Genomic DNA, 26,804 nt, shown 5'->3' on the forward strand with positions numbered 1-26,804 from the left:
TTTTCGTACCAAGAGCGATAATCAGTGGGTAGGGTATTCGTGGAAAAGTTTGACTTTTTGAAACATTTTAGCAATTATTATTTATATTATTATTGCACGTCAATTGCATTTTATCAATATTAAATGCTTAACGGAATTTTATATACTAACAGGAAAAAAATTACTGCATCTTCGAGGTCTAAATAAATTTTATAAACGTCTACAAAACTGTTTAAGTTAATGAATTTTAATTAAATAAATTTAATGTATTTTTACATACTAAAGTTCAATCATAAGCAAAAGTCGTTTTGGCTTATCTTGGTTTTAGTTTCATAAAGAGTTTTGTTTATTAATATTAAAGGAATCGTAACGGAATTGTGGCACAAAAGTTTAACTGACACAATGTTTTCATAAACTTGTACACAAAAATGTAAATGAGCCTATGTACAAATCATTCACATATTTACATAAGTATGTATGAAAATGAAAATTTACACTTTTACACGTACAAATTTTAAATGCAAGTAAAAGTTTGCCCTAAAACTTCTACTTATAAATTCAAAATGCGTATTGTCATTCAAGACAACGGCAACAATTAACAGTAGCCTTACGTATACATACATACATATGTGTGTGAAAATGTAAGTACTTTTGTGTCAATTTTTTTACCAACTAATTAATTAATAGTTAGAGCTTAAATGTTTCATACAGTGCGTTCGAAAAATAGCAGACACCTTGATAGGGAAGCGGATTATAAATGATTTAATTGCGCCATTATTGAAGTTAAGTTAGGTTTGTTAAAAATACAAAAAAACTAATCAATCACGATCTAAAAAGATAGATCTTGTTTACTTTCAATAAACATTTGAAGAATTAATCCTTACATAAGTTATACAATAAGCTGGAGTTTTTGTAAATTATTGACAAACATTTGTCTTGTGGAAAAAATATGTACATATGTATGTAGCTCTATAGTTGAACCAATCGGTGGATTAAATATGATTCTATTAGTCGATTCGTGAAAGTTTTGCTAAATAATTGTGCTGTTCTCCATTCAGTGAGTAAAGAGTGGTTAAAGCTCGAAGCACGTGCGCTGAGGTGGACTCCCTCCCCTGAATACCAAACTAAATGAATAAAAATGTCAATCCCCAGTGGCTAACTTTGAGGGAAAAGTAAAATTGTCACAAATACTTATGCATACTTGCACAACGCATTTGCACACATGCACATACATATGTATGTATGTATGTATATTTTCTTTAACACAAAAATAAAGAAAAGAGTTGGAAGTTTATAATAAACCTTCTGGCGCTTAAGCTCTTTATTCAACTTTCGATAGTAGGCAAATACGCACCATAAAACCCTACGGATATCGGAAAAATGCGGAAGATTTTATTACCAGTTTTCGTGTGTGCTGTACAAATTGCTCTGTGCTCCTCAGAAGCGTCCTTTCCGCAGGACACCTATGTAAATGCATTGCAGAACTCACATTCAACGGATTTCGGTGTGTAAAATAAAATAAAGGATGTCAGGAATTTTGTGATCAACCATTAAATACATTTTTTATACATGTATATAAGTGTATCTGAAGGATACCTAAATAGTCCTTCCAGTAAAAAATAAAGTGATAAACTATGAAAATTATGAAAATTGGTGGCAAAAAGAGAAAACTCCAGAAAGAAATAAAAGTTGTATAGTGACCATATCAGGGAATTACCATACGATACCACAAATTGTATTTGTATATTTGTTAAATAGTTTCTAAAATCATTTGTTGGAATTTGTTATTCTATTCAAGATAATGGAGGCGGCTACCAATACAATCCTCCCCCCAATAATAACTACCTTCCACCGCCGACGGCACCTGCTCCCGTCTATGGGCCACCACCACAGCAGCCACAACCTGTTTATGGCCCTCCACCACCTTTTTATAAGCCTGCTCCACCAATTCCATATCAATCGCATGACTCGTGGTTCTTAGAGAAACTGAAATCGAAAATAAACCTCTTCACTTTGGGCAAAATAATGTTAAAATTATTGATTTTCAAAAAGATTGTCAAATTTATCGGCGTGATTTGTTTGCTTTTGTTTTTGCCAAAGCTGAAAAATATGTTTAAGGACGATGTATCTATGGAGGATGTGGAAGGAATGGAAAGCAAGCATGGTGAAACAGAAAAAGGTAAATACAATAAAATAAAATATATGAAATCATAATTCAAATATTCATTTTCCAATTTTAGATAAACTACAACAGCAAATTGATGACGCCTATGAATTCATAATGAACTCAATTGAAGGCTTTGAGAGAAAACATTTGTAAACTAAGCCAACCAATGTGTTGCAAGTGTTTCTAACTATCTAATACCAAAAATCAATCTAGTATATGGATTCATGAGACATAATAGCAGCCAAACTTCAGCAAGCCGAAGATGTAAATAGTTCTTGTTATCAAATTAAGAAAGTATTAATTTATTACTGAATTTATGCTAATCTGTTCTATTATGAATTATTTATTTTTTCTGTTTATGTTTAAGAAAAGAAAAGTAGTTAAAATTATAAAAATACAAACCCAAAAATTGTTCTTGTGTAAATGTTTTTAATAATTACTTATTTAAATGGATTGGCAACTGGAATCGGATACCATGTCTGCATATGTTGATGAAACAAAGGATAACACAGGGTCCTTATTTTACCGAATAAAATTGCAGTTGAATTTACAGTCTAATTCAAAAACTATATATATTTCGTCTTAGTTTTGAATTCATATTTGGAATCTTAGATTAACTAAAAAGTTGTTGTTTTTTTAACTTAAATTATGCGTGGTTAATATAAAAATATATTTTTTAGTTTAAATAAAGGCGGATCGGGGAATTCTGGGATATTTGCGCCTTAAATTCACTGAAATATTGTATTACAATTACATTTTTTTGTATAGCTACAGAACATTTTTAAAAGTTCTTAGGAAAAAATAATTTTTTAACTGCATATTGCTTATTTTAGGTAATTATTTCCCTTATTTAACTTTCCTAGATCCGCCCCGTGGCTTAGATAATAATTCGTTTTTCTTAGATAATTCGTCCAAGACTAGGAATATGATTTGTTCTTTAGCTTTTTCAAGAAATCTTTAGCTTGTTTATCACCTTGTCTGTACTCCAAGGCTCTCAGAGTTACGGAATCTAAAATGAAATGAAATTAAAATAGATCTTGTATATTTACATATGATTTATGTATATATTTACCTGTATACTCTGGCCTAGATAGATTTAATAAAATTTGCTCTCCTTCGAAAGCCATGAGATCCGCAAAGGTTATATAACATTCAGCTAAATATTGACTTGACATTCCGAATAGATCTTTGTCCTTTATACTGAACAAAATAAGGCTATCTTGAGCAGATTTCTGATCCGGAGTTAAGTTTCTAAAAAGAAAAGATATATAAATTAGAAATGATTTGAATATCGATTGAAATTTACTTACATATTAAAGTTTTCATCGAATAGAGGAAAACACGTTTTGCTCTGAACGGAAGTTTTAATTGCTGTCACTGCATTAAAGCGACTCGTGGGCATAAAAGTAGCCTTAACAAATGAATCGACCGATCCATTTGTATCCATTGGCAATAAATTACGAGCATTTAATATGTTGAGCTAAAACCATAATAGTGAAAATAATTAATAATCCAATAATTTTTATTGGATAGAAAGTTTTCAATTACTAACCATTAAACCAGTTTCTGTAAGTTGTGCCGTTATTGTGAGTTGGCCATAAGATGAATCGCTTTGTTCCTTTTGATAGCCAAAACGCTCGATATAATACTGATGAATTAGATCGGATGTTTCAAGGGCATGCAGATCTAATGTAGTTTCAATGGCCGTCAATGTCTGCACATCGGAAGTGATGACATTACCCATTTTAAAACACGATATCATTGTTTGTAGGGTTTGCCTTAAATTTTGGAAAAATGCAGGTGGTCGACGTTTCTATAAAGTTTATAGAAATTTTATATACAAACATTTGAAATCAAAGCAAAATTGCAAAGTGTATACTTACATCGAGATTAGATTGTATAAGATCATACATTATTATGGATAATTGAGTCCATATGCCATCTAATATCCTATTGAAGTTAACCTCGTTGAGCGTGTCGTAAAGTGTAGTCAGAGAACCCTCCAAATACATCATCAGTCGATCCATCGAATTGGAATCTTTGTGGATCACCTCGGCCCCTTCAGCCAGGAAACGTTTTATGGGTGGTGCCATTTTACGTGTAACATTATCAATAAGTTCGACAATTTGATTGCGTTCTGTATCCAAAGCATTGTCTATAACAGCCTTAATGGTGGAAGCACAACGTTCAGCCTCTAAATTGGTTCGATATTCTCCCAATTTTCGTATAACATCATCAGTTCCAAGTTCCTATTTTACAAATGCAAGTAAGTATATATAATTTTCATGAATTGTTTCACATATATACCTTAATAAATGAAGGTAAACTCTGGCGTATATAGTCCATATTATTAATAGCTAAGCACCATTCTTCCGATAGAGCTATAAAAGCAAAGAGAAAATTGTTTAATATACATAACATTTGGCAAATATTTAAAATATGCATTACTTACTGAACATTTCGTTTTTATCACCGATATTTGATATGTTTTCCACCCTACGTGACATTCGTTGAGCATAAAAAACGCAGCATCGGCAAATGTCCTATGAGAAACAAGTTTAAAATTATCCTTTGAATATGTCATTTTATTACTTACATTAACAATTTTCGCTACAAATGTGTAGGAGCCTTCCACTTCTGGCCAATCCAATTGTTGCCAAAATATTTTTATTTGATAGAAAATGGCCAAAGTATCCACAGCAGATGAACTATATTTTACAGTCTCATCAACGGCTTTCAACTGATCCAAATCAATGGCCTTTTGTATGCGATTAAGTGCCTTAATTATGGAAATATCTAGCCAATGTGTTACACCTCGTTCGAACCAATGATAAAACTCTTCCATTTGTTGTGTATCGTTGGGACAGAGGGATTTACCTATTAAGAAAATTGTTTTAAAATTTATTTGATCTTTTTACTTATTGATTATATTTAATCTTTACCTAGTTGCACGTATCGTTTTAGTACCAAATAAGCTTCAAATAAAGTGGTCCCCATATTGGCATTCTCAATATTTGGTAAATATTCAAATTGATCATCCGGCACATCCAAACGTTTAATATTATTACAAACGTCCTTTATAATCGATTTACAGATTTCAGTTAGTTTTGTGTCATAGTACATAAACAGAACGGCAGAATAATTTAATTGGATTTTGCTGCAATGAAATACAAATTAGAAATTAAACTTCATATAATTTCAATTTCTATAATGTTACTCACTGGTAGAAAAGTTTATCAAAATATTCCATAGCACGCTGCAGATCTGAACGAACCATTTGTATAATTTTGATGAGATATTGCAATTTGTCCTCATCGGTTTCATTTTCTTTTGTATGTCGACTGCCGTCTATAATATGCTCCAACCATTCCTCTGTGCCGGTCTTGATGGCATCACCAATAACCGTATCTATATCGTATTCGACATCGGCCTCATTTCGATTTATCCAACCGTATACCGATATGGGAAACAGATCAACACTCTCGGGAACATCAAAAGATTTAATCTTTCCCACAATATCCAGCACTTCGTTAAGTGCTCTTATTATATTCTTATCACTAGTGTTCTTGGATCGCAATTTTCTTAGCACCGAAAAACATGATGGCAATAGGCGTTTGGCGCCCTCCCAGAAGGTCTTGATGTCTTCCGAATCATTTTGTAGACACTTGATGACCGGTACCAAGACATCGAGTATAGAATTGAAGAGTGCAAAATTAAGTTTATGAGTCTCATGGATCGTACTATAGGCATGCCATTGACTAAGAGCACAATCAAAGGCAGATAATCCACTCTGGACGGCATGCTGACTTCTGATTGCCTCGGCATTTGCGCTGAATTTACCACTCCACCAGTAATTGGCCACTTGGGACGTATCTAGTTCATGCATGAGTAACAATTGCAATAGATGTTTGTGTTCCTGCACAGCAACATTTTTATTCTTCTCAGCGCTGAGAGCAAGATTCAGGAGAATGGAACCACGACTACGAGTTTTGCTGCCCTTTTCCAGATTATACCAAACTGTAAGACCCGAAACTGGAATGGACTAACAAAGCAAAGTGTTCAGATTAGTGATCTTTGCAAGGATTTTGTTTTAACTACCTTAAGGGTTATGGCTGCTCTGCCAATTAATTCGTTGTCATGTTTTCCCGAGGAAGCTGTAACTGCAATTTCTTTCATCAGCTTACTAAGACCCTTTACACCTTTAACATCCAAGATTTTGTTGACTTTCTCCTTGACTGTCTCTGCAGCGTCAAAGTCCCTGAATCAAAGAAATGGCTATTAGTTTTTTGCATCATTTTGAATTCTAAATCTTTTGTGGTACTCACCATACTTCAATAACTAAGACCTCTTCACGTGGACTTTCAGCAATTGGCCTGCAAAATTTAAATAGCAACTTTTATTAGAGAAATATTCACAAATTTTCGTTTACTTTTCAAAATATTCAAACAATTAAGATGCCTCTCAACATATACTCACAATGAAAAGTGCTCTTCCCATATTGGATTTAATGTGGCAGTTTTTACAGATGAGTTATAACGATGCGAGTTATTCGATTCAAGATATAGGGTTACAAACGGATCGGATAATCCATTCGAATCCTTTGACATCAAGTTCTCTGCTTTTATAATCTCAACATTAAGTCTTACATTTGGTGGCTCTTTCTCCATTGCAACTTTCGATATTTCCAAATGAGTTGTATTTGGTATTTTGAATGCTTCCTGTGTAAACTCTATGAGACTCTTTGTGCTCATATTGTTCGTTTCACAGCCGATATTATTGTAAATTTCAAATAATATCTCTTCATACAAATCCTCAACCTGTTGATATAATAAATTAAGGAAAATTCCCAAAATTATAATCATTTTATAGCCAATTCAGAGCTTTAGAAATTACCAACCATGTCGGCTGTCTGCACTTCATTGATTAATATTCTCTATTGGTTAACAAGAAGAGTAAACTACTTGCATTCAATGCTTATAATAGAAGTTATCAGTAAAAGTGCATATAATTGATAATAATTTTTAATCATAATCTTCCCAATCTAAAGCGTCATAAAGGTACAACAGAATGCAGAAATATAAGAGTACCCAACAAGGGGGAATATTTATGGACGAGTGAGTTTTGATCAATCATATCTTATCAGTTTACAAGGAGGTTCAGAGGATCAAATATTGGGGGAGTTATGTATATTTATCTTATAGTAACAATTTCCAAGAATTTTGCCCACTTAAATATAAATTTTTTCTTACGCTTTCTTAGAAAATAAATTCTTCAAATTTGCACTATAATTGTGGACGTAATGTTAATAATAATGATTAAATCATTAAAATCAATAATATATAAAAATATATACAATTGAAAACAAATATAATAAATGTAAATATTATAGTAAACTAGAGAGAGAGAGATACTACATAGATTTATATTCAGGTCCGCAATTAGAAAAGTAGAGACAGAGAAAAGTAGGCACTCATTTCTGAATGTTTTCCAAATAATTTCTAAAGTAAAATCTGTGTATTTTTATACCCCTGCAGAAAGTATTACATCTTCAAATTTGTCATATATTTGTAGAGCAGAGAAGGAAGCATTTTCGACAAAGTACATTTATATGCATAATTATATTCTTAATCAGAATGAGAAATCAAGTTCATGTACGTCCGTTTCAAACACTCTTACGCCTCTTTTTTAATAGTTGTTGCGATAAAACTTGGTATTTAAGCTTTTTATTACCAAAGGTCAGTTAGGTACTTGAATTTGTCTGAATTTGATTACAGAAAAAAATAAAAACTTTATTATTTACAATAAATAGTTTACTTTTCTTATGTCTTGGCGCTTTAAAACAGAATCCTGCTCTGGACTCTTTCTGAATCCGGCCCTGAATATACAAATTATATAGTGAAAGCGGAAATCGCTAAAGAACAGTCCGGAACAGAAGAATAGTTTTGTCACCTGAAATTATGTTTAATGTCTCTGACGCGTGTGACGTTTTGGTAGACTCATCCGATTTGTTTTCCCAATCATATTTCATTCGTCTTTGATGTATGTATATATTCTCTCACTTGTCATTTTAAAAGCTTTGTGAATGAAGCATATACATATAGCTAAGTCATTTTTCGAGTCTATATATATATACATTGTGGTGCCAAAAAGGTGTCCAACTACTTACGGTCATCGAGTGACAAACAGCCTTCGCATGGGATTCAAGTAAATGCTTATGCACGCCACGAAAATGCTGGATTGATATGCTGCCATTTCGATTTAGAATACGTTTTCGGCGATCTGATGTCTCATTTAGAGATAATGTCGATGGCACTTTTCTCACTGGTCGTTTCTCATGACCTGCTGTGCGATTTAAACTTCTATAATTTGGATTATTCTCATTTGAGTTACGGGAATTAAAACTATTGAGAAGCCGGGGCAGTGATAAATAACTCATTTTTAAGCGATTTGTTTCAAATTTGATATCGATTGAATATTTTTATTTTTTTATTTTTGGCAGTTCGTTATTATTTTCACAGTGTAATTTTGTGGTATCTATATAAATGTTGGCACATTATTATAATTAACTAAATCATTTTCACTCGATTTAGTTAGTTGGATATGTTGAGATAAAAAATCTATGCATTTTACGTGCATTCACCGACATTGACGACAATCTCGAGGAGCACTCGAATTATTCGCGATATCCAAAATATCTTGACGTTGACCGTGAGCCCATTTAAATGCGTATGAGAGCTCAATTCGATTTCATTTATACGTACGAGTGTATCATCCACCTCATAGGATGGTGAGAGCAAATGCGCCAAAGAACGTATAGAGCAATGTTTAGAGAAAAGAATTTATTTTTAGCAACCAACAAAAAACAACAAAAAAAAAGCTCAAATTGTTAATGAAAATTTCATTTTCTAAAGTACATTAGGGTTTCTCAGCAAGCCCAAAAAAACCGAATGCTCTTGTACAAAAAAAATGTTTGTACTGAAAGGTACTAACATATTCAGATACATATCCAAACATATAGATATATGGACTCGTAAAATCGGCTATGTTTATTATTTATACATTTCTCGGTTCAGTGGAATGAGTTCATTTGTTTAATTTCATGAACAAACTTTTGAGCGGTCATTTTTCCGCCTCAGGTTCATATGTAACAGAGAATTATTCCAAAGTACATACTTAAATATTCTATTCAATTTCCATAGATTATAAATAAGTACAACTCAATAAACATTTAGTCATTAAATTTCAGCCAATTCAAAGCTTCATTTATATATTATAAATATTTAGTTACTGTTGTCATGATGTTGATTTTACAACTTGTTTGACCTTTCAAAAGGCGTTTATACAAGCAACCAATATTGGCTTATTCAGTTAACTAACTTTTTTGGTATTTTATAATATTTTCAAACATAGGGATTATGTGCTGAGATTTTAGTTAACTAAATGTCCATCCTAACGTTGATATTCTTATATTATCATAAATTCTGTATAGTAAAATATACACTTATTGATAAACAAAATCTGGTATCCATCTACTCTTACTTACTAGTTGCCAATTGCAAACAAAGATAAGGAAAATTGTGAAATATTTACATATAGTATAGGCCAAACACAATGAGAAGAAGTATTTTTTTATCAACATAAGATTCAACATAAAATTCTTTTCTATAGAAGATAACTTTCGGCAACAAACGCAAAGTGGAATACAATACACGAATTTTGTCTGTTCAATTCAGAATAAATTCCTTTGCAAACATACATATGTTAAATCAATTCAAATACTTTCCTTTGTTGAGTTATTTACCCATTAATTACTTACATTCATCCCAATTCCCTTATTAAGAAATGCATCTTTAATATCCTCCGGGGATGTCGATTCATCAACATTTTCCACTGCAAAAGCATCAACATCTTTGATTGGAGTTGCTCCCAGTCCGCTATCTGTACTCGACTCCAATTCCTCATGCTGTACATCATCATCATCATCATTCTCATTTGGTTCCACACCCACGTTCTCATCCTCTTCCTCATCTTTGAATGGAGCTAATGAGGTTTTTAATACTGGTTCTTCCAATTGAGATTTCTGTCGCAGGAGCATTCCAAACTTTTCAAAAAATCCATCGTCTCCATCTTGAAGTCTGTGAAATGTTTAAATATTGCATTAAATCAATTGGTTTTCGATTTTTCAATTAATATGATTGATTACAAAAAAAAAATTAAAAGAAGACCACATCAATCAATCATTTTGGCTCTCTCAAAGTAGGTTGTTTAATAGAAATCTAAATAGAACACATTGCGAATTCTCTAAAATGTGAGAGGAAAATTTTGCTCTTGCCATTTTTGTTTTGGTTTAATTTTTGCTTTGCTCTCCATCTCTCTCTTTTGTCTCACTTTATTTGTGTTTTCTTTTTTTTTTTTGCAATTTAGCATTTAAAGTTGAATATCACTTGGAATTTAAATTAGTTTTTCCCAGCAAAAAAAAAAAAGAAAAATCGCAGATGCCTATATAAACTTAGTGTAGCCAAAACGCTTCCTGCATTCTGGCCAAAAAGCATTCAGTTTAGATAAAGTAAACAAAGCTCTTGCAAGCCACAAACAAATGCCACAAAATTTTACAATTTAAATTTGTCAATGACTTTAAATTAAAAGTTTTTTTTACAAATATTAATATTAATTTAAATAGAATGTCAATATAAGCAGTTCCCTTTGGCGTTTATTGTGTATTCTTTAACATAAGAATAAGTTAATACTTATACTTAATTTCAAGTTAAATGTAAATGTTATTTATAAAAAAACAAAAAAAATCCTCAATTGAATGTATGCAAACGAGAATGCAAACATTCTCATCTAACGTTATGATGAAGGAATAAATTTATGTTAAAAATATATTTAACTATATTGGAATAACTAGAAAAAAATATTCAATCATTTTAGCATGAACATATTTAAGTTTTTAACTGCCAAAAGAAATAATCATTAAATTTGGCAACTAGTATTTATAGGACAAACTTGATGATTTGTAGAGCTGCACATTAGTTTAGCATGAGACTATAAAAATTGACGCATCTTGAAGAACAAACATATATAACTTTCCCAATAAGAGCAACGGCATGTACATACATATGTATGTAAAGACCCCGAACAGGAAAAACCTGTTTGCATACACAAAATTAGCGATGGCGTACTTCCGCTTATGAAAAACAAGCCCCAAAAAAAAGAAAATCGTTGATGACTCTAGAGATATGTACATATATGGTCAATTTACCTTTTTCCACCACAAATGGAAATTGTCTGTGTGCACTGGTTTCTAAACTGTTTAACTCGCTCTTTAAATTTCATTTGTAATTAGTTTGATTTAGTTTTCTTTTATAGTTTAAGACATCTCTTTGATGGAATTAATCGATTCTGCCTATCGTTATGGTTCTGGTGTCATAGAAACCAAAAATGATGAACACTTTCAACAACCGCACACATTGAATGCTTTTGCAAGAGCAACAGAAAACCAACTGGGCTCATGGTAGAAGTTTTCAGTTCGTTTGGGGCCTCACAGAGATTGACCCAAAGTCAACTTTATAGTCCCTCTCGACTTCACGCTTCATGACTTCAATACAAGTGTCTGTATCTGTACGCACGAACTACCAAAACTTTGGTCTCTGTAATGAAAGGGGGTGCTTCAAAACTGGAAGCGGACAAATAGAAAGAGTGTTATCTCTTTTAGTAACTTTAAGTGCCATAAATAGTTATTTACTATTAAATTGCCGTATTTTTTACCTAAATCACAACGATTCAAGAAAAACTTTGACGCTGCTCTTAAAAAGTTTAAGGATCAGAGACGTCCTGAGGTACTTTGGCCGAACGGCAATTCCATCAAAATTTAGGAAATAAAACTCCAAACTTTTCCCCACTTTATTGAGTTTCTTCTTACATCGGTTGTTTTGTTGCCCCTCTTGAATCGACTTCCATGTCCAACTGGGCAGTAAATGCATGCAAACATAGAAACATACATATGTATGTATATGTGAAATATATAAATTTCTATGTACCTATGCCGTGATCGTTTTTCGTGAATGCGTTCTGTGGTAACCCCCATTTTTTAACCCAAACAAAACGTACATATGCACATGTATATGTACATATGTATGAATATACATAGACCGTTAACTTGAATACTTTTAAATTTACCCAGCACCTCAATAAAATTAATATGCATGCCCACTTTTGGTTTACATGTAAGTAAACCCTACAAATTGCTTCTTTTGTTTACCTTTTAGAAAAGAAATAGAATGCGTTTAATAGCAGAAAACCTTAAGAATATAAATATTTGCAACACATTATGTGACTTTATGTTGATCATAATGTTTTATCATTTTAACTTTCTCTGTTTTGCCTCCAGAAAGTCAGTAAAAGATTAACAAATTTTAAATTCCCACTAGTATATAACAATTATATGTATGTATTTGTTTTAGGCCTAGTAAATTTAATTGTAAATGAGATATACAATTAATATATTTGTGCTTTATAATACAATTCATACACTTCTTTATTTTATGTCAACATCCAAAAAAAAAGGATTCATGTAAATAATTTTGTCAAACGTGGAGTGAATGAATCATTATCAATTATTTCACCCCCCAAATCTTTTGCACGACATTTTAAATATCATAAAACATGAATACAGGAAGTGGCATATTTATTTAAAATATCCAAAAAAAAAAGGGGTTAATAAAGTAAACAATTTGTCACCTACATAATTTGACACTCTTTAAGGTAGGAAACGTATGATGATTCCCTGTTTCCATTGGGTCTCTGAATTTAAAATTGCTCAGGTAGTCGATTTGCTGATTGGAAAACACATTTATTTATCATGCCATTAAAATGTAATTGCTTGACTTTCTTTTTAAAGAATTAAAACCTTGTATTGCATATCTTACAAACACATATTTGTGTGGTAGATATCTACCATTAGATATGTTTTGTTGGACAGTGTTTGTTATCTTCTGAGAAGATAACTTAAGCCCTATGGAAATAGTAGCATACCCATACCGGCATATTTAGGTGGGAGAAGTTGTAGGTCGAATCACCAGAAAAAGGTGATGAATAATTGCACTGACGCCTACACAACGAAACCTGACTTTCGTCTTCAATTATGTAATATAAAAAATAACATTCTAAAAATAGAACCTTTTTGTATAAAAAACAATTATCATATACAGTCATCTTGTGGTTACAAAATGACAATCCGCGTGAAGGGGAAAAGCCAAAATCCTTGTCTTTAAGATTATCTTAATCAGATTACCTGATCTTGATTTGAATTTAAAGCTATTCGCTCAAACCATTTTGACCGTTAAATCAGAGTTGCGTGTATCGATATGTATGAATAACTTTTAGAGGCACTGTGACGATGATTTTCTACACCTACAATTACAGTAATCATTAGAAACGGCCAAACAAAACAAACCAAAATCGAGCAATGAGTGTGTCTATTGCGTTTACAGTTTGCCTCTCTATTAATTTGCCTGTTCCTCAGATTGTTTAAAATGGAAGACACCAGAGAGTATTTGGGAATGTAAATTCATATTTGGTGGACACTAAAGTGATTGCTAGTCACTTACTGTTGCTCGTGCTCTGTGGGTGGATTCATTTTCAATTCATGCAATTTGTTAAAAAAGCCTTTCCACATTTGCTCCTCGTCCATTTTGGAATTAGAAATCGAGTGGGGATTTGTCGCGGAGAAATATAATAAACGTCACCTCAACACCGAGACAGACCGGAATGAACTAATCGTTAGTCAGGTTAGTAGTAGTAACGCGAATGCTGTGATGATTCATACATACAAACGTACTTATACATTCATAGCTCTGAAGCTGCTCTCCAATGTGAGGATTTTGTTGTTATTTTGTTAAAAAATCATTCACATACACGCACACACACAGATCACTATACATATGGGGGAATGAATGTATTCCCCAGCATTTATAATTAGTAAAAAAAATTATCAATTCGCGATATATGTATGTATATATACGTGTGTATAGGCGTAGTGAACCAATACATATGTACAGATCTTCCATCATTGTTCAATTGGATCCGAAAATGGTCTTGGCATTTCTCAAAGTAAACATAAAAAATATATAACAAAAATGAACTAACGAATTGTTCTTGCAATTTAAAATTGGCTATGTTTATATATTCTGAAACAACATCAGCAGTTCATTTATATTCACAGAGACAAGTTGAGCTCAGTCGAGCTCAATACTTTGGATATAACAAAACCAATCTGTTCACATACAATATAAAGAAATTATAACTCTGATGTAAAGTCTTATCCATAACTTGGGGATTTTACGCTGAATATACATACATACAGATATATATACCAACCGGGGCAAACTTTTTGTTGTCATAGTCTGCTTAATCATTTGTGTCAACCGAGAAAAGTCACACAGGAATTACATAAATTTTTTGACCTTTACACAGTAATTAAGTTGAATCATTACTAAATTATCCACATAATCCCATTAATAGAATAATCAAAACACAATTTGAAACTGTAGAGAAAACAGTTCATAAAATGTATGCGTACATATATATATATAAGTGATGAGAACTCTTTTGGAGTCTGGAAAGACTGGCGGTTACTACTAGATTTAGGTAGAAGAATTGGTATTTATTTTTCACGTACCTTTCTTATTACTTTTATTTGCTTGGAAACAAATTTTATTTGTGATTTCTGTTTCGGCATTTTGAATTAACGTTTATGTGTGTATTATTAAAGGGGGACTTTAGGCATTAGAGACATAATCAATGAGTATATGATGAAATGGTTACTTTAATGATATTATACATACATATAAGTCGTTTATACTTTATATGAATTCAAATAACTTTTATAAATTGTTACAGTGCAGCTACAAGGAATGACTGAAGCAAACCCCTTGATTATACATGGTGGATAAATCGATCCATTAATTTTGTGTTGTGGTTTTTGTTTTTGTTTTATGAACTGTTCAATGAAAGCGTCAATCGATTTATATATATATAAATATAGTAATAAATAATTACGTAAAAATGTTATCGTATTTTAATACTTAATTCTAATTACCACTTGTTGGTTTAATTTTCAGCTTAATTCTATGTTTCGGATTAATCGTTCTTACTGCTTGTACACACAATTTGTATTTTTTTAAAAATCTAAAACTTGAATTTAACACCCTTAGCATGCCATTTAAAAGCAGTCTAAAGGTTTTTTAGAGTTGTCCAGTTAACGTCATTCAATTGATTAATTCTATTTGCAGCTCAGTCGCTTTATTAATAGTCATTGCTTCGCATTCTATCCTTTTCGTTATTCTGGAATAACAAAACACAAAAATGGAATAGAATTGGATTATTGTGTTTAATGTTATTGTATTTCTACTTGACTTACTTTTGGCAAATCCCTAGATGTGCATAGTCCAGTCCGGAAGCGTACATCACTTTTGATTTGATCAGTACTGAAATCGCGTTCGCGATTGTTAATTCTTGTCTTGTTTGTGTGGTTATGCAGATGATCGTCCCTTCGATTATTGGGGCCATGACGTGTTCCAAACTCATTCTCCCTATCATATTCTGCGTTTTCTCTGTCTTTTGTCTGGTAATCGTTGCTTATATTTCGCTGACCATCAAAACCCCGACGATATTCGCTGTAATTGCTGTGAAAACCTCCGCTCCCGGCGTTGTTCCTATTGCGAAAACCGCTTCCCCCGCCACCGCCACCAGCAAAATGTTTTTGTCCGATGCCACTACTATTTCCACGATTGTCTCGTGGTTCACGCTCCCTTTCTCTATCGTCGTTTTGGCGGTTAAAACTGCGATTCATAGGCGCTTGGGAAGAGTTAATGCCTTCGGGTTGCATATGGATTGGTGGTCGCTTTGAGGAAACTTCCTCCTCTTGTTTCTTCTCGTAATGCGAAAAATCGTCAAAAATGGACGTAGAATGCTTATAGGAGTGCAGTATTTGCAACACTTCTATGCCCTTTGCATTAGGCACTTCTTGTGTGTCTCTCGAATTTGTGACCGACTTATTGTCATTGTTTTCAAGTCGAATATGGCGGAGTTTTCCATTAGGCACATCTTTGACATATATCCATTTCACTTTAAATTTGCCTTTCCACTTGTCTTGCGACCAAACGCTGGATGTGGAATTATAATCTACTGCAGTCATCATTTGTGCCATGCCGCAAAAGTGGCCCGACCCATTTACCGAGAAGAAGAGCAGTATATTACCGCCCTCTTTGTGGCGATCCTTAAAAGCATCGTCCAATCGTTTATTACCATGATCAGTTGAACACCAAATCTCATATTTTATACTCCGATGAATATCATCTTCCGAATACGATTTGATTACAAAAAATCTGCAAGTAAATTAAACATATTTCTTTGTAACCCTAATAGATAAATAAATTTCTGCTTCTTACCGTGCAGCTGTGGCTTTTTCCAAATCCATTTCTGTGGGATTGTAATTGTTCTTATCTTTAAGTTCTTCCAGCAGAAGTTGCGGATCCACAGTCAACTCTTCCACTTTCGGCGCGGTTTCTGTTACGCTGCGTGAATTATTCTCATCGCGATGTTCATATTTGGGGCCATTCTCAAAATCATTACGGACATTGGGGTAATTGGGCCTGCGATCGTTATAGCGAGCTTGAGGCATGGCGCTATCGGGTCGCCGATTGGGCAAACCCGCAGCTCCAATTGGATTCGGTTGCCGTATTGCTGTATTGTGATGTACCGGGTTCTGTGGACCCCAATTTTTACGCGCATGACCGTTCGGCGATGTCTTTGCTCTGCCAAAGTTGCTGTTATTGATCAAGCCCTTGTTGTCATCTTTAGGGAAGTATTCTTGCGGTTTATTGTGCACCTTATCCTTATCGGTACGTGCGCCCAATGGTGGTTCGCCACTGCTCTGCGCTCCTATAGAGAAATCCGAATGGACATCTGAACTGGCCAAATCGATCGGAGAGGGCGGAGACGGCACTGGCGGGGGATTATTATTTGGCGAATCCCATACATTAACGTCTAAATTGTGCTTGCCAGGCACCATCGGTGGTGGTGGCATTCCTGGTCCTTTCTTTTTATGGCTAGATGCGGTCGATGTTGTCTAGATACATATAGAAAATTGCATTAATTAAGTTAATTCATTAGCTTAGGTAATTTAAAATTCTCACCCTCGAAGCTAACTTAGCTGGCTGGGATGCAATTGAAGCCCATGTTGTCTTTTTGGGTGCTGACGAGACTGCTTGCATTTTTGTTTCATCCACATCATTTGTATTGTGTTCCATTTTGGTAGACGAGTGGCTATCGTCATTTCGATTTGACTGCATGATATAGTAAAAGTCAACAAATTACTAGAAATTTGGACAGTCTAAAAACAAGAAACGAAAGTCTTCATACCCTATTTGTGGTTGTAGCACTTTTTTCAACCAATCTTCGAGAACTCCACGCATTTAGTTGGTACTCATCACGTTTGGCATTGCTGTAGGCACCAGGATTTCCATGTTTTTTATTTGCATCTGAAATCGATCGATGAAATTCACAATATAAGTCTTAAAAAAGTAATTCGTAGTTTTTTATAAACTTAAATTAAGCTGATTTAAGGCAAACAACCATCAAAACCCTCACGAGTTAAAAAAAAAAAACAGAGGGCCGGGGCTAACTTGCAACTTTTTTGGTAACTCTTTCCTTACCTATAGCCATCAAAGTGGAAAAACCTTTTTTTTAAAAGGCTAATGTTTGCGAAAGAACGGCCTACAATCTACCATAGGAAATAACTAAGATATTGCTCAAAGTCACTGTTTTCCACCGATCGCTCCTATGGGAGCTATATGATATAATTACCCGATCTTTATCAAATTCGGCATAGTCATTAACAGATATATTAAGCTAATAAATGTTTAATTTGAAAGCAATCACGTTAAAAATAACGAAGTTATTGACAAAAGTCACTGTTTTCGACCGATCGTTCCTATGGGAGCTATATGATATCGTCACCCGATCTTGATCAAATTTGGCATAGTCGTTTATATGTGTAATAAACTCATCAATATTAAATGTTACGACAACAGCTCAGAAAATAACGAAGTTATTGAGAAAAGTCACTGTTCGTGACTTTGCCGTTTGTATGGGAGCTATATGATATAGTGGTCCGATCCGGCTGAATCCGAGATATACAACCCCTGCAGTATATACAAGCCTATATGCAAAATTTCAACTCTGTAGCTCTAACGGTCTAGGAGGAGTTTGCGTTGATCCAGACGGTCGGACAGACGGACGGACGGTCGGACGGACGGACGGACATGGCTATTTGAACTCGTCTCGTCGTGCTGATCAAGAATATATATACTTTATGTGGTCGGAGATGCTTCCTTCTATGCGTTGCACACTTGTGACCAAAATTAATATACCCTTTTTGCACGGGTATAATTAAAGTTTCACATTCTTCAAAGTATTCATTTTTATGATAAAGAGAAAACATGGAAGATACAATCATATTATGTGGACTTAATATAAACATATACAGAAAAAAACGTCAAAATTATAAATTTTTTTTCGGAAAACTTGGTCAAAATTCAGTTTTAACAATGGAAGGAGAAATATCAATCAAGAGTGAGGATGAACCCGTGCCAATCAAAATAGGAATTATTGGCGAAGCTGGCCTCGATACACCAATTGTGCTTACGGATCGAATGGAATACGCTGTGTGCACCCCATTTGGAAAACCGTCCGATATTTTAATTGAAGGTCAGATAGAAGGTGTCAAGTGTGCTCTCCTATCGCGCAATGGTCGCCTACATGATATAATGCCTTCTAATGTGAACTATAGAGCTAATATCTGGGCCATGCGCAAATTAGGATGCACACACCTTCTAGTCACTCACACGGTTAGTTCATTGCGTGAAAACATTCAGCCGGGAAGCATTGTTGTGCCACATGATATAATAGATAATACGACGAGAAGAGCCCAGACATTTTATGACGGAGCCGTTGGCAGTCCGTTTGGTGTATGCCATGTGCCAATGTATCCTGCTTTCTGCGACCGGACGCGTCAACATTTAGTGACGGCAGCCAAAGAGCTCCAGCTGACCACACATTCGCAGGGGACGGTTCTAACACTCGAGGGACCGCGATACTCAACAGTCGCTGAGAACAACATGTATCGTAAATGGGGAGCCGATCTGCTGAGCATGACTCTTTGCCCAGAGGCAATACTAGCAAAGGAGGCCGGCATTTTATATGGATCCCTCAGTTTGGTTACCAATAAGGAATGCTGGTGTGCCAATCAACCGATTGCAACCACTCACGAGATCATTTATATTTACAAGAAGCAAGTTGACACACTCCAAAAAGTTCTAGTTAATGCAATACAAAGTATTGGCAAGGAAGATTGGTCCGAAGATATTCTTAAAGCCAAGGTGAATTTATGTAAAATTATATTAAAACTTGGTCTAAACTTATTTTCTTCTACAGATTTTGGTGTGCAGTAACTTTGCCAATCGTAATCAATGATTAACCATTATAATTACTTGTTTCCTGTCTATATCATAAAGGTAATATGGCATAAACCGATTCTTCTATTGTTAGTCCTAGAACAAAAAAAGATCCTAGCCTTGGTGCAAAATTAATCAATGACAGGCCAAGGGCAAACTATGCGCCGAACTCGATGTATCTTGCAGAATACATAAGGACGACACCCATTGTAAAAATACGCACGTACCATAGTTCGAAGCTTGCTTGCGTCCTTTGCTCATGTTATTCCATGACGAATTGTGATTTTCCTTTAGATTGAATGGCGGATATTGGAATTGTTGCATTGAGCTTTGATTAGCTTTATGCAACAACAAGAAAATAGAGAAAAAAGAAAACAATAACCGAAAATTTATTGAAAGTTATTTTCCACTAGTTAAACAAAAGCATCAACAAAACTTCATCCTACCGTAGCTTTCATCATTATTTGGAGAAGGCAGATTTTCATAAGATGCCTCATCAACTTGTTGGCTCCATGGTATATTGCGCTCCTCAACAGATTTAGCTGTTTAGAAAGAAATTGGAAGACAATTTTAAACACAAACAATATATTACAAGTGGAAATGTAAAAGAATCACTACTGATGGTGTTTTTTTGTTTGTAATCAGTTTGCCGATACATCAATGCGGCAAATCAGTGGGCCGATTGGAACCTGTACCTGTATTTCCTGATATTTTCATCTGAAATAAAAAACCGCATTGATTAATTCACTGACACTGTGGCATCACAACAAAACATAATATACAGGTATTTGTATATATTTAATTACACAAGCGTTGACAAAAGATGTATGTACATACAAAATACATACATGCAAACATACATTACATTGTCTTCATACATACATAAGTATGAATGTACGGATGTAAATGAATGGATGTTGCATACATACATAATTGCCTGCTTTCAGAGTCTTCCTGTGAAGCCTCTTCGAATCGAAATTATCATACATACATACGTACATACATTGAAATGTATGTAGGTATGTACATACATATACACAATTGCAATATTACCTGATCCACGCCTGACATTTGCTGCAAATTCAGCGTACTCTGCTGGCTGGAAATAAGATATTATCCAATTTAATTGGCACACATTCAAACCGGCGATTTGATTACAATTACCTCTTTAAAAAAACAAACAATAAATAAACACAAGGCGGGTATAATTTGTTGTACAAAAGTTTTAATAATGTCTGGTAGGTATTTTTGACTTAAAGAACCATACACACACAAACGCACGCACATACACATACACATACATAAATGCAATATTTAACGCATCTGGTGTTGGTAAACGTTGGTTGGTTTTAGTGGTTTTCGGCCAGTATTTCGACCAACACACTATTTATACCCTTGCATAGAGTATAATAGATTCGAATACCTCCTACGTCAAATTGGAAAATTATCATTCTTTGTTCTGTTGAATCAACAAAGCGGACTCGAATCGTACTAAACTGGTGACAATATTAGTAATTTCTACAGTTTTATTTTCTTTTAATAAACGTTTGAAACATTTAAATTATTTGTTTCTTAAATTTATCTGATATTTTTTTGTGTCTTTCTGGTATTTTTCTTTTCGTTTCTGGTGTCTTTTTGGTATTTTATATGTCTTTCGATAAGTCGCTCCAAAATTGGTTATATATCGATGAAGCAGAAAGCCACCTCATCTGTAATTGCCAACATTATTTGTACTGTATTTAAGACGAAATGATGAAGGCAATACTCGCTACTCTTGCAATTTTTGGCTGCATTTGGCCGGGCCAGAGTGTCATGTTCCATTTGACGCCAAACACACAAAAGTGCCTCAAAGAAGACATACAGGCTAATCAAATGGTTATGGGTGAATACGAGGTCTCCGATGTGCCCGGCCAAGTCATCGACTTTATTGTAAGTAGAGCTGGCCTTTTACTTTTAAGTTTGGATTGAAATTACTGAATGCTACTCCTCATAATAGGTTCGCGATACTAAAGGACACATTCTGTCCCAGAAGGAGCACATAACTAAGGCAAAATTCAGCTTTATGTCTGAAGTATATGACTCGTATGAAATTTGCTTCATTTCAAAAGTGCCTCCACGTATGTAAAAATGTTCTGGCATGTGCATGTTAGGTAGAATTAATAACCATTTGTTTAAACAGATCAACGAGGCATCGCGCAACAAGTCGCTCTCACTACCAAAAAAGGAGTGGAAACTAAGAACTACGAAGGCGTAAGTCAACATTATAGATTATAGTGATTTGATAAATTCTTAAGAGCAATTTATTCATTAGATTGGCGAAGCCTCCAAACTCAAACCACTCGAAGTTGATCTCAAACGCTTGGAGGATCTTTCAGACTCCATTGTGAGAGATTTTGTGATGATGCGCAAACGAGAAGAAGAGATGCGGGATACCAATGGTATGAAATGATGAATAAATGACCTGCATACGTGAATATAAATTAAATGAACACATCTGCTCTGCTCTCTACAGAAAAAACGAACAGCCGTGTCCTGTTCTTCAGCATTTTCAGTATGTGCTGCTTACTTGGTTTGGCCACCTGGCAAGTCCTTTATCTTCGTAGGTACTTTAAGGCCAAAAAACTCATCGAATAGTTTCATAGGAATGATTTGTTATGTGTGTGGAAAGCAAGTTCTAAATTCCTGGCTTATAATTCGTCTTTTAGTGGATGCTTTAACAAATAAATTCCAATATATAATTGTATGTTCATTTTACGTCGAGATTTGATCTGAACTGTTCAAATACTTTCGAATATCGATGTAATTTGTTGCAAAAATTCACAATAAAGCGGGCGGTAATTTCATCTTTAAGTACGTACGCACGTTTGTATATTTATGTATGTATATTAAACGCAATTAACACACAACACCTATTTTACAACAAAGGATAATGGATTGGGGGGCGGGGCAAGAAGGTACATAAACTAAATCTATAATTTGGTTGGACGACCGGCATTTTTTTGGTTTTTGAGGACTCCGTCTAAACGGTCGTCTCTTTAAGCAGCACTGCATTGTCAGTTTCAAGACCGCCTTTGCAGTCGGGATTTTCATCTTTCGCCGAATCAATTTCGCCTTCCCTAATATTTTGGGTAGAGTTATCTATAACCGGTTTTACCAAAACATAGTGCGACTTGGGAATAAGATGTGGCGATTTTGTAGCTTCATCGACATTTGACTGCTCCATCCAAAGGCACTCATCCACCAGGGTTTGATCCACAAGAACCTTCAACGGTTCGGGTATAATGCAGCAGGATTTCGGATTCCCAGGGCCTACAACAATAAAAGAAAGTCCAGTTTCAAACACACAATTCAGATAACACACACACACTACATCGTTAAATTAGAGCGAAATGTTGTATTAAAAAAAGAAGCTGAAGAAATTATATAAATCAGTAAAAAGAAAAAAAAAACAATTGATAAACAAAAAAAATTTTATTTCAATCATATACAATAGATAGAGATAGAGAGTGAAGACGTGTGTATAAAAAATATTATACGTATAATAAAAATACAGAATAAAAATAAATATTTAAAAAGAAGGTATGCAGAGTTGGTATGCAAATGAGAGGAATAGGTATATAGATTTAAAAACAAAATAATTTCTTCATTTTGGAATAACTGGCATATGTTAATTAATGCTAGTGCAATCATATATAATGTATAAATTATATAGTTCTCGACGTTTACGTAGATTCTTAATGATACTTAATCGTTATATCGTTATCAAGATTCCTTCAGGTTTGTACATTAAAATAAATAAATCAGTAAAAGTATAGAAATGAGTTGCTACTGACTGACTGAACTTCTCTTAAACTAATACAACATAAAAAAGAAGAGAAATAAATGAGGATAGATATATACGTGTATCAAAATAAAAAAAATATATAACACAACAAAAGAACATCAATTAGTGAATGTTACAACACATAGGAAAAACGCTTGAGTTGCGTCTTGGACGGGTTGGAACAGCGTTTGGTGTGCAAATAGCTTCAACTTGATCAGCATCACCCTTCCCCATAACCGGATCGTTCTCGTCTTTATTGTGTATGGATAATCGTTGCAAGTCTTCCAAGCGTGACTTCAGTTGTCCGGGAGTAACAGCTCCCCGAGATTGCTTTTCTGAGGCTGGATTGTTCGTCAATACGATTTCCGATTTGGTAGGAGTGTACTTTTCATGGCACTCATCGATCCCTGAATCATCACGAGGCAATCGATGTTCAAATGGACTGCGACTGTTACTCGAGGTTGTTGTAGATGTACTGGGTACCTCTGGATACGGCGAATGGGAATCAGAATCTGGTGTGTATGGATCGTCATGCGCATGCTCATAGTATGTACTAAGATGCTGTGTATCAATTCGATTCACAATTATGTCTTCTGAAAGCACTACTCGCTTAGATAGTAATCTATAGCGATGAGTGACCGGCTGCTGTTTTATCATATTGCAACACAGCGGACATATGGTTCCTTCTATTGGCTCAGTCTTGATTGTTTCTCCGTTAGAATCGTCGTTAAGAGGATTGGTGCTAGATAGATGCGCGCACATACACACACAGATATTGTCTGAGTCAATTACATTAATACTAACAGCCGGATGTCTTGATGAGTGGCCTCCTTGGGCATCTTCATCGTGTCTAATTTTTAATGGATTATGTTTTATCTTTACACTAGATTTTTGTGCAGTGTTTGCCAAAATTTTGCATTCGTTCACGACATCCTTATAAATTGTATTGGAATAGGGACAATATTTACACTTAGCTATGGGTACAGCTGATGCTGAATTGTTGTTGTTATTTGCACATGAATATGTATAGTTGCAATCACAAGATCTATAAGTACCTTTGTTTGGTTTTAGACGGACAGTTAAGTAAATAGGCTACATGACAGGAAAAAGAAGGAAAAGAGATAATATAAATGTATTAGAAAAGCAGGAGCAAAAAATTTTGGCAACATTTAGTAATTAGTGCTGCTATTTTCTTTTCTAAATTGCCAATAAAGGACATCCATAAACCTTCTCTTACTCCTGTGTAAGAGCATTCGAAATATCTACACGAAAATTCGCCAAATTCTTACAGATTTCTCATTTTATTGTTACACTACCTTTTTCAGTCGATGATGAATAGATTGTGGCTCTTACCTTATGATCGCCCATGCATATGGATTCTCCAATCATGTTATAATCCCAATCGTCATTTTGTATAATTTCCGAGACCTGTGGACTCATTAGAATACGATCGCACCACGCTGGACAGCGTGTAGACATATAATCGGTAGGCATTTCGGGATCTTCTTCAAATGGATAAGACGGAACAAAGCTTATTGGATACTCGACTAGAATCTCTTTAAGTGGCTCCAATTCTCTATCGAAATTTTTCAACTACAATGGAAATTGTAATGCAATCATTGTTACATTTTTACGTATTTAAAAGGTGAATTTACCCAATCTTCCTTAAACTTTAACTGATGATCGGCATGACTAAATTCTTTTTTACCAACAGTAAGTACATTATTGCCAATGGTATTACGATAATGAATTTTATTACTATCACTCTTCATACTTTGGACGCGATGTGCGGTTAAGTTTTGAGTTAACTCCTGTGCAAATAATCAAAATTTATTAATAATTTATGTACCTATAGACAAATGAAACTTACCTTTACAACCCCTTCAGTGTCACAACGAAAATTAAAATCGCCAAATAGAAAAAATGGGACTGTTCCATTTTTATCATCCAAATGGAAACTATATGAAATACATAGTAGATTGTTACTTAGGACTCCTAGTCGAGTTTAAAGCAGCATTATAAATTACCGCTCAATTGTGTGGACTAAAGCTCTTCTCCTTGTTTTACAGTACACAGAAGGGAAATCTTCACAAGCCGCCAAATTGGAAGCATCGTGAAATAAATGAATATTCACCAAATCAAAGACGGTGTTATTGATTTCCCATCGTGTTCGCATAAATCCTTTTCGAGACCATTTACACTTGAAATCGGGTATATTATGAGCGAAGTTAGGTAAGGTTTTGAGTTGCCAACGAATATACTTACTTCCGGAAAAAAATGCTGGGGAAATTTGGATTTCTCCTTGGTTGGAATAGTTTCAATGTTGCCAGAATAGATATGTTTATCATTAGTTTGATTTAATTTGTCCTCCCAGCCGTGGGTTAGAAAATTCCAAATTCTTATATTTTCTATATCGCGGTGAGCGAAATAAACATTACCCAATGCCTACAAGAAAATACAGTACATTAAATTTACTGAATATTAAATTAAATGGCCTATATATACTCATATTTACTCACGGTAAAATGCTCCGGTGACTGAAAGTCTTCGTCCATATAGATGCGAACATGAATGTAATCTGTCATAACATTGGCATCGCAAAGACGCCTTATAAATTCCTGCACACATTCCATTGATTTCTCGTAGGTTTTTCCGCCCACTTCTTGCAGATGCAAGGCTATGAATTTTGGATGGACTTGAGATATTTTGGCAAAAAATTCTTCCAGCCATATTGTTAGAAGTCTTTCTGGCTATTAAGTATTAGGAATCGAAAAGTTGTATGCTTAGTTAAAATTTGATATCCATTTATGCAGCCAAACATACAATACACACATATGCACATAAGCATGTATGTAGATACATTTGCATATACATACGTACTTGTACATAAGTAACATTATCACTTTTAACTTACATCTTCAAATAAGCTACCCACATTAGCCGTAACTAATAAAAGTTCAGTGTCCGTTGGGACGTTTTCTTCTGCTTCCATTTGTTGCTGCTCCTTGGTTTCACCAATCCTCGGGTATGGGTATGTATGCAATTTATTATTTTCTTCTTTAACCAGCGAGCATAGCAAATATGTATATGCGCATGTTTACAGTTATCGCTTGACAGCGGTGCTTTCGATGACCCATTATCGATAATTTGCGGATTGGGCGGAAATGTGATATGAAAATTTAAAATTTTTAATTGCACTTTATTTCTATTTTAGGATTGATCAAAATGTCCTTTCGATGCAAAGCGACATGGAGAACTCACATGACAGTTCAATGTACTAATGCTCTATTATGGTCTTAACTTGCATGTCCTTCCTGAA

General features: G+C 34.3%; 6 protein-coding genes and 1 long non-coding RNA gene across 10 annotated transcripts; 4 read left to right on the forward strand and 3 right to left on the reverse strand.

Annotated features, from left to right (window-relative positions):
* The first annotated feature begins 1,359 nt into the window (after positions 1 to 1,359).
* Positions 1,360 to 2,570, forward strand: LOC26529150 (glyceraldehyde-3-phosphate dehydrogenase, testis-specific). The gene is made up of 3 exons (XM_015176751.3): positions 1,360 to 1,483; positions 1,778 to 2,158; positions 2,220 to 2,570. The coding sequence occupies exons 1-3, from the start codon at positions 1,360 to 1,362 to the stop codon at positions 2,297 to 2,299; spliced, it is 585 nt and encodes a 194-aa protein (XP_015032237.1). The 3' UTR covers positions 2,300 to 2,570.
* LOC6651648 (protein unc-13 homolog 4B) lies at positions 2,556 to 13,838 on the reverse strand. Of its 2 annotated transcripts, XM_002073858.4 has the most exons (15): positions 13,756 to 13,838; positions 9,963 to 10,281; positions 6,623 to 6,963; positions 6,472 to 6,519; positions 6,245 to 6,404; positions 5,368 to 6,188; positions 5,089 to 5,303; positions 4,743 to 5,023; positions 4,599 to 4,689; positions 4,454 to 4,527; positions 4,030 to 4,395; positions 3,699 to 3,959; positions 3,457 to 3,626; positions 3,219 to 3,397; positions 2,556 to 3,155 (listed from the first exon to the last, which is right to left on the reverse strand). In XM_002073858.4, exons 1-15 carry the CDS (start codon positions 13,836 to 13,838, stop codon positions 3,064 to 3,066), a joined length of 3,501 nt encoding a protein of 1,166 aa, XP_002073894.2. In that variant the 3' UTR covers positions 2,556 to 3,063. The 2 variants fall into 2 exon arrangements, with proteins under 2 accessions (XP_002073894.2, XP_015032238.1); XM_015176752.3 differs by lacking the exons at positions 9,963 to 10,281; positions 13,756 to 13,838 and adding an exon at positions 8,313 to 8,597.
* A 32-nt stretch (positions 13,839 to 13,870) lies between these two features.
* LOC124460683 lies at positions 13,871 to 15,202 on the forward strand. Its single transcript, XR_006954708.1, has 2 exons — positions 13,871 to 13,935; positions 15,047 to 15,202. It is a non-coding gene; the product is annotated as an uncharacterized LOC124460683 (long non-coding RNA).
* Positions 14,953 to 20,959, reverse strand: LOC6650844 (YTH domain-containing family protein). The gene is made up of 10 exons (XM_002073859.4): positions 20,827 to 20,959; positions 20,716 to 20,761; positions 20,358 to 20,379; positions 20,109 to 20,204; positions 19,890 to 20,000; positions 17,570 to 17,688; positions 17,344 to 17,493; positions 16,597 to 17,276; positions 15,567 to 16,533; positions 14,953 to 15,490 (listed from the first exon to the last, which is right to left on the reverse strand). Exons 2-10 carry the CDS (start codon positions 20,731 to 20,733, stop codon positions 15,452 to 15,454), a joined length of 2,202 nt encoding a protein of 733 aa, XP_002073895.2. The 5' UTR covers positions 20,734 to 20,761; positions 20,827 to 20,959; the 3' UTR covers positions 14,953 to 15,451.
* LOC6650845 (purine nucleoside phosphorylase) lies at positions 18,675 to 20,439 on the forward strand. Its single transcript, XM_002073860.4, has 2 exons — positions 18,675 to 19,587; positions 19,643 to 20,439. The coding sequence occupies exons 1-2, from the start codon at positions 18,757 to 18,759 to the stop codon at positions 19,679 to 19,681; spliced, it is 870 nt and encodes a 289-aa protein (XP_002073896.1). The 5' UTR covers positions 18,675 to 18,756; the 3' UTR covers positions 19,682 to 20,439.
* Positions 20,960 to 21,337: 378 nt separating the features above from the next.
* LOC6650846 (transmembrane emp24 domain-containing protein bai) lies at positions 21,338 to 22,512 on the forward strand. The gene is made up of 5 exons (XM_002073861.4): positions 21,338 to 21,591; positions 21,659 to 21,779; positions 21,842 to 21,912; positions 21,974 to 22,100; positions 22,175 to 22,512. Exons 1-5 carry the CDS (start codon positions 21,412 to 21,414, stop codon positions 22,294 to 22,296), a joined length of 621 nt encoding a protein of 206 aa, XP_002073897.1. The 5' UTR covers positions 21,338 to 21,411; the 3' UTR covers positions 22,297 to 22,512.
* Positions 22,501 to 26,576, reverse strand: LOC26529127 (inositol polyphosphate-5-phosphatase A). 3 transcript variants are annotated; one of them, XM_023180362.2, is made up of 9 exons: positions 26,400 to 26,576; positions 26,005 to 26,235; positions 25,751 to 25,930; positions 25,513 to 25,685; positions 25,356 to 25,443; positions 25,141 to 25,296; positions 24,839 to 25,078; positions 24,541 to 24,577; positions 22,501 to 22,971 (listed from the first exon to the last, which is right to left on the reverse strand). In XM_023180362.2, exons 1-9 carry the CDS (start codon positions 26,475 to 26,477, stop codon positions 22,682 to 22,684), a joined length of 1,473 nt encoding a protein of 490 aa, XP_023036130.1. In that variant the 5' UTR covers positions 26,478 to 26,576; the 3' UTR covers positions 22,501 to 22,681. The 3 variants fall into 3 exon arrangements, with proteins under 3 accessions (XP_023036130.1, XP_023036131.1, XP_023036128.1); XM_023180363.2 differs by lacking the exon at positions 24,541 to 24,577 and having other exon boundaries at positions 26,400 to 26,575; XM_023180360.2 differs by lacking the exon at positions 22,501 to 22,971 and having other exon boundaries at positions 23,281 to 24,577.
* Between the last annotated feature and the right edge of the window lie 228 nt (positions 26,577 to 26,804).

The sequence above is a fragment of the Drosophila willistoni genome, chromosome 3R, assembly GCF_018902025.1.
Source record: "Drosophila willistoni isolate 14030-0811.24 chromosome 3R, UCI_dwil_1.1, whole genome shotgun sequence".
Taxonomy (NCBI): domain Eukaryota; kingdom Metazoa; phylum Arthropoda; class Insecta; order Diptera; family Drosophilidae; genus Drosophila; species Drosophila willistoni.

Excerpts from the sequence above, each read along its gene's own strand:
- LOC26529150 (XM_015176751.3), top strand. The coding sequence starts at position 1,360 with ATGCGGAAGATTTTATTACCAGTTTTCGTGTGTGCTGTACAAATTGCT. Across the intron at positions 1,484-1,777 it reads CTCACATTCAACGGATTTCG|ATAATGGAGGCGGCTACCAA; the intron begins GTGTGTAAAATA and ends ATTCTATTCAAG. Across the intron at positions 2,159-2,219 it reads GCATGGTGAAACAGAAAAAG|ATAAACTACAACAGCAAATT; the intron begins GTAAATACAATA and ends TTCCAATTTTAG.
- LOC6651648 (XM_002073858.4), bottom strand. The coding sequence starts at position 13,838 with ATGGACGAGGAGCAAATGTGGAAAGGCTTTTTTAACAAATTGCATGAA. Across the intron at positions 5,304-5,367 it reads TTTGATAAACTTTTCTACCA|CAAAATCCAATTAAATTATT; the intron begins GTGAGTAACATT and ends ATTTCATTGCAG. Across the intron at positions 3,960-4,029 it reads TTATACAATCTAATCTCGAT|AAACGTCGACCACCTGCATT; the intron begins GTAAGTATACAC and ends TAAACTTTATAG.
- LOC6650845 (XM_002073860.4), top strand. The coding sequence starts at position 18,757 with ATGGAAGGAGAAATATCAATCAAGAGTGAGGATGAACCCGTGCCAATC. Across the intron at positions 19,588-19,642 it reads AAGATATTCTTAAAGCCAAG|ATTTTGGTGTGCAGTAACTT; the intron begins GTGAATTTATGT and ends TTTCTTCTACAG.
- LOC6650844 (XM_002073859.4), bottom strand. Across the intron at positions 20,205-20,357 it reads GAAAATATCAGGAAATACAG|CTAAATCTGTTGAGGAGCGC; the intron begins GTACAGGTTCCA and ends CTTTCTAAACAG. Across the intron at positions 16,534-16,596 it reads GAAAAAGCCACAGCTGCACG|ATTTTTTGTAATCAAATCGT; the intron begins GTAAGAAGCAGA and ends ATTTACTTGCAG.
- LOC6650846 (XM_002073861.4), top strand. The coding sequence starts at position 21,412 with ATGATGAAGGCAATACTCGCTACTCTTGCAATTTTTGGCTGCATTTGG. Across the intron at positions 21,780-21,841 it reads CATTTCAAAAGTGCCTCCAC|ATCAACGAGGCATCGCGCAA; the intron begins GTATGTAAAAAT and ends TTGTTTAAACAG. Across the intron at positions 21,913-21,973 it reads AAACTAAGAACTACGAAGGC|ATTGGCGAAGCCTCCAAACT; the intron begins GTAAGTCAACAT and ends TTTATTCATTAG.
- LOC26529127 (XM_023180360.2), bottom strand. The coding sequence starts at position 26,477 with ATGGAAGCAGAAGAAAACGTCCCAACGGACACTGAACTTTTATTAGTT. Across the intron at positions 25,931-26,004 it reads AGTCACCGGAGCATTTTACC|GCATTGGGTAATGTTTATTT; the intron begins GTGAGTAAATAT and ends ATTTTCTTGTAG. Across the intron at positions 25,444-25,512 it reads TTAGTCCACACAATTGAGCG|TTTCCATTTGGATGATAAAA; the intron begins GTAATTTATAAT and ends TATTTCATATAG.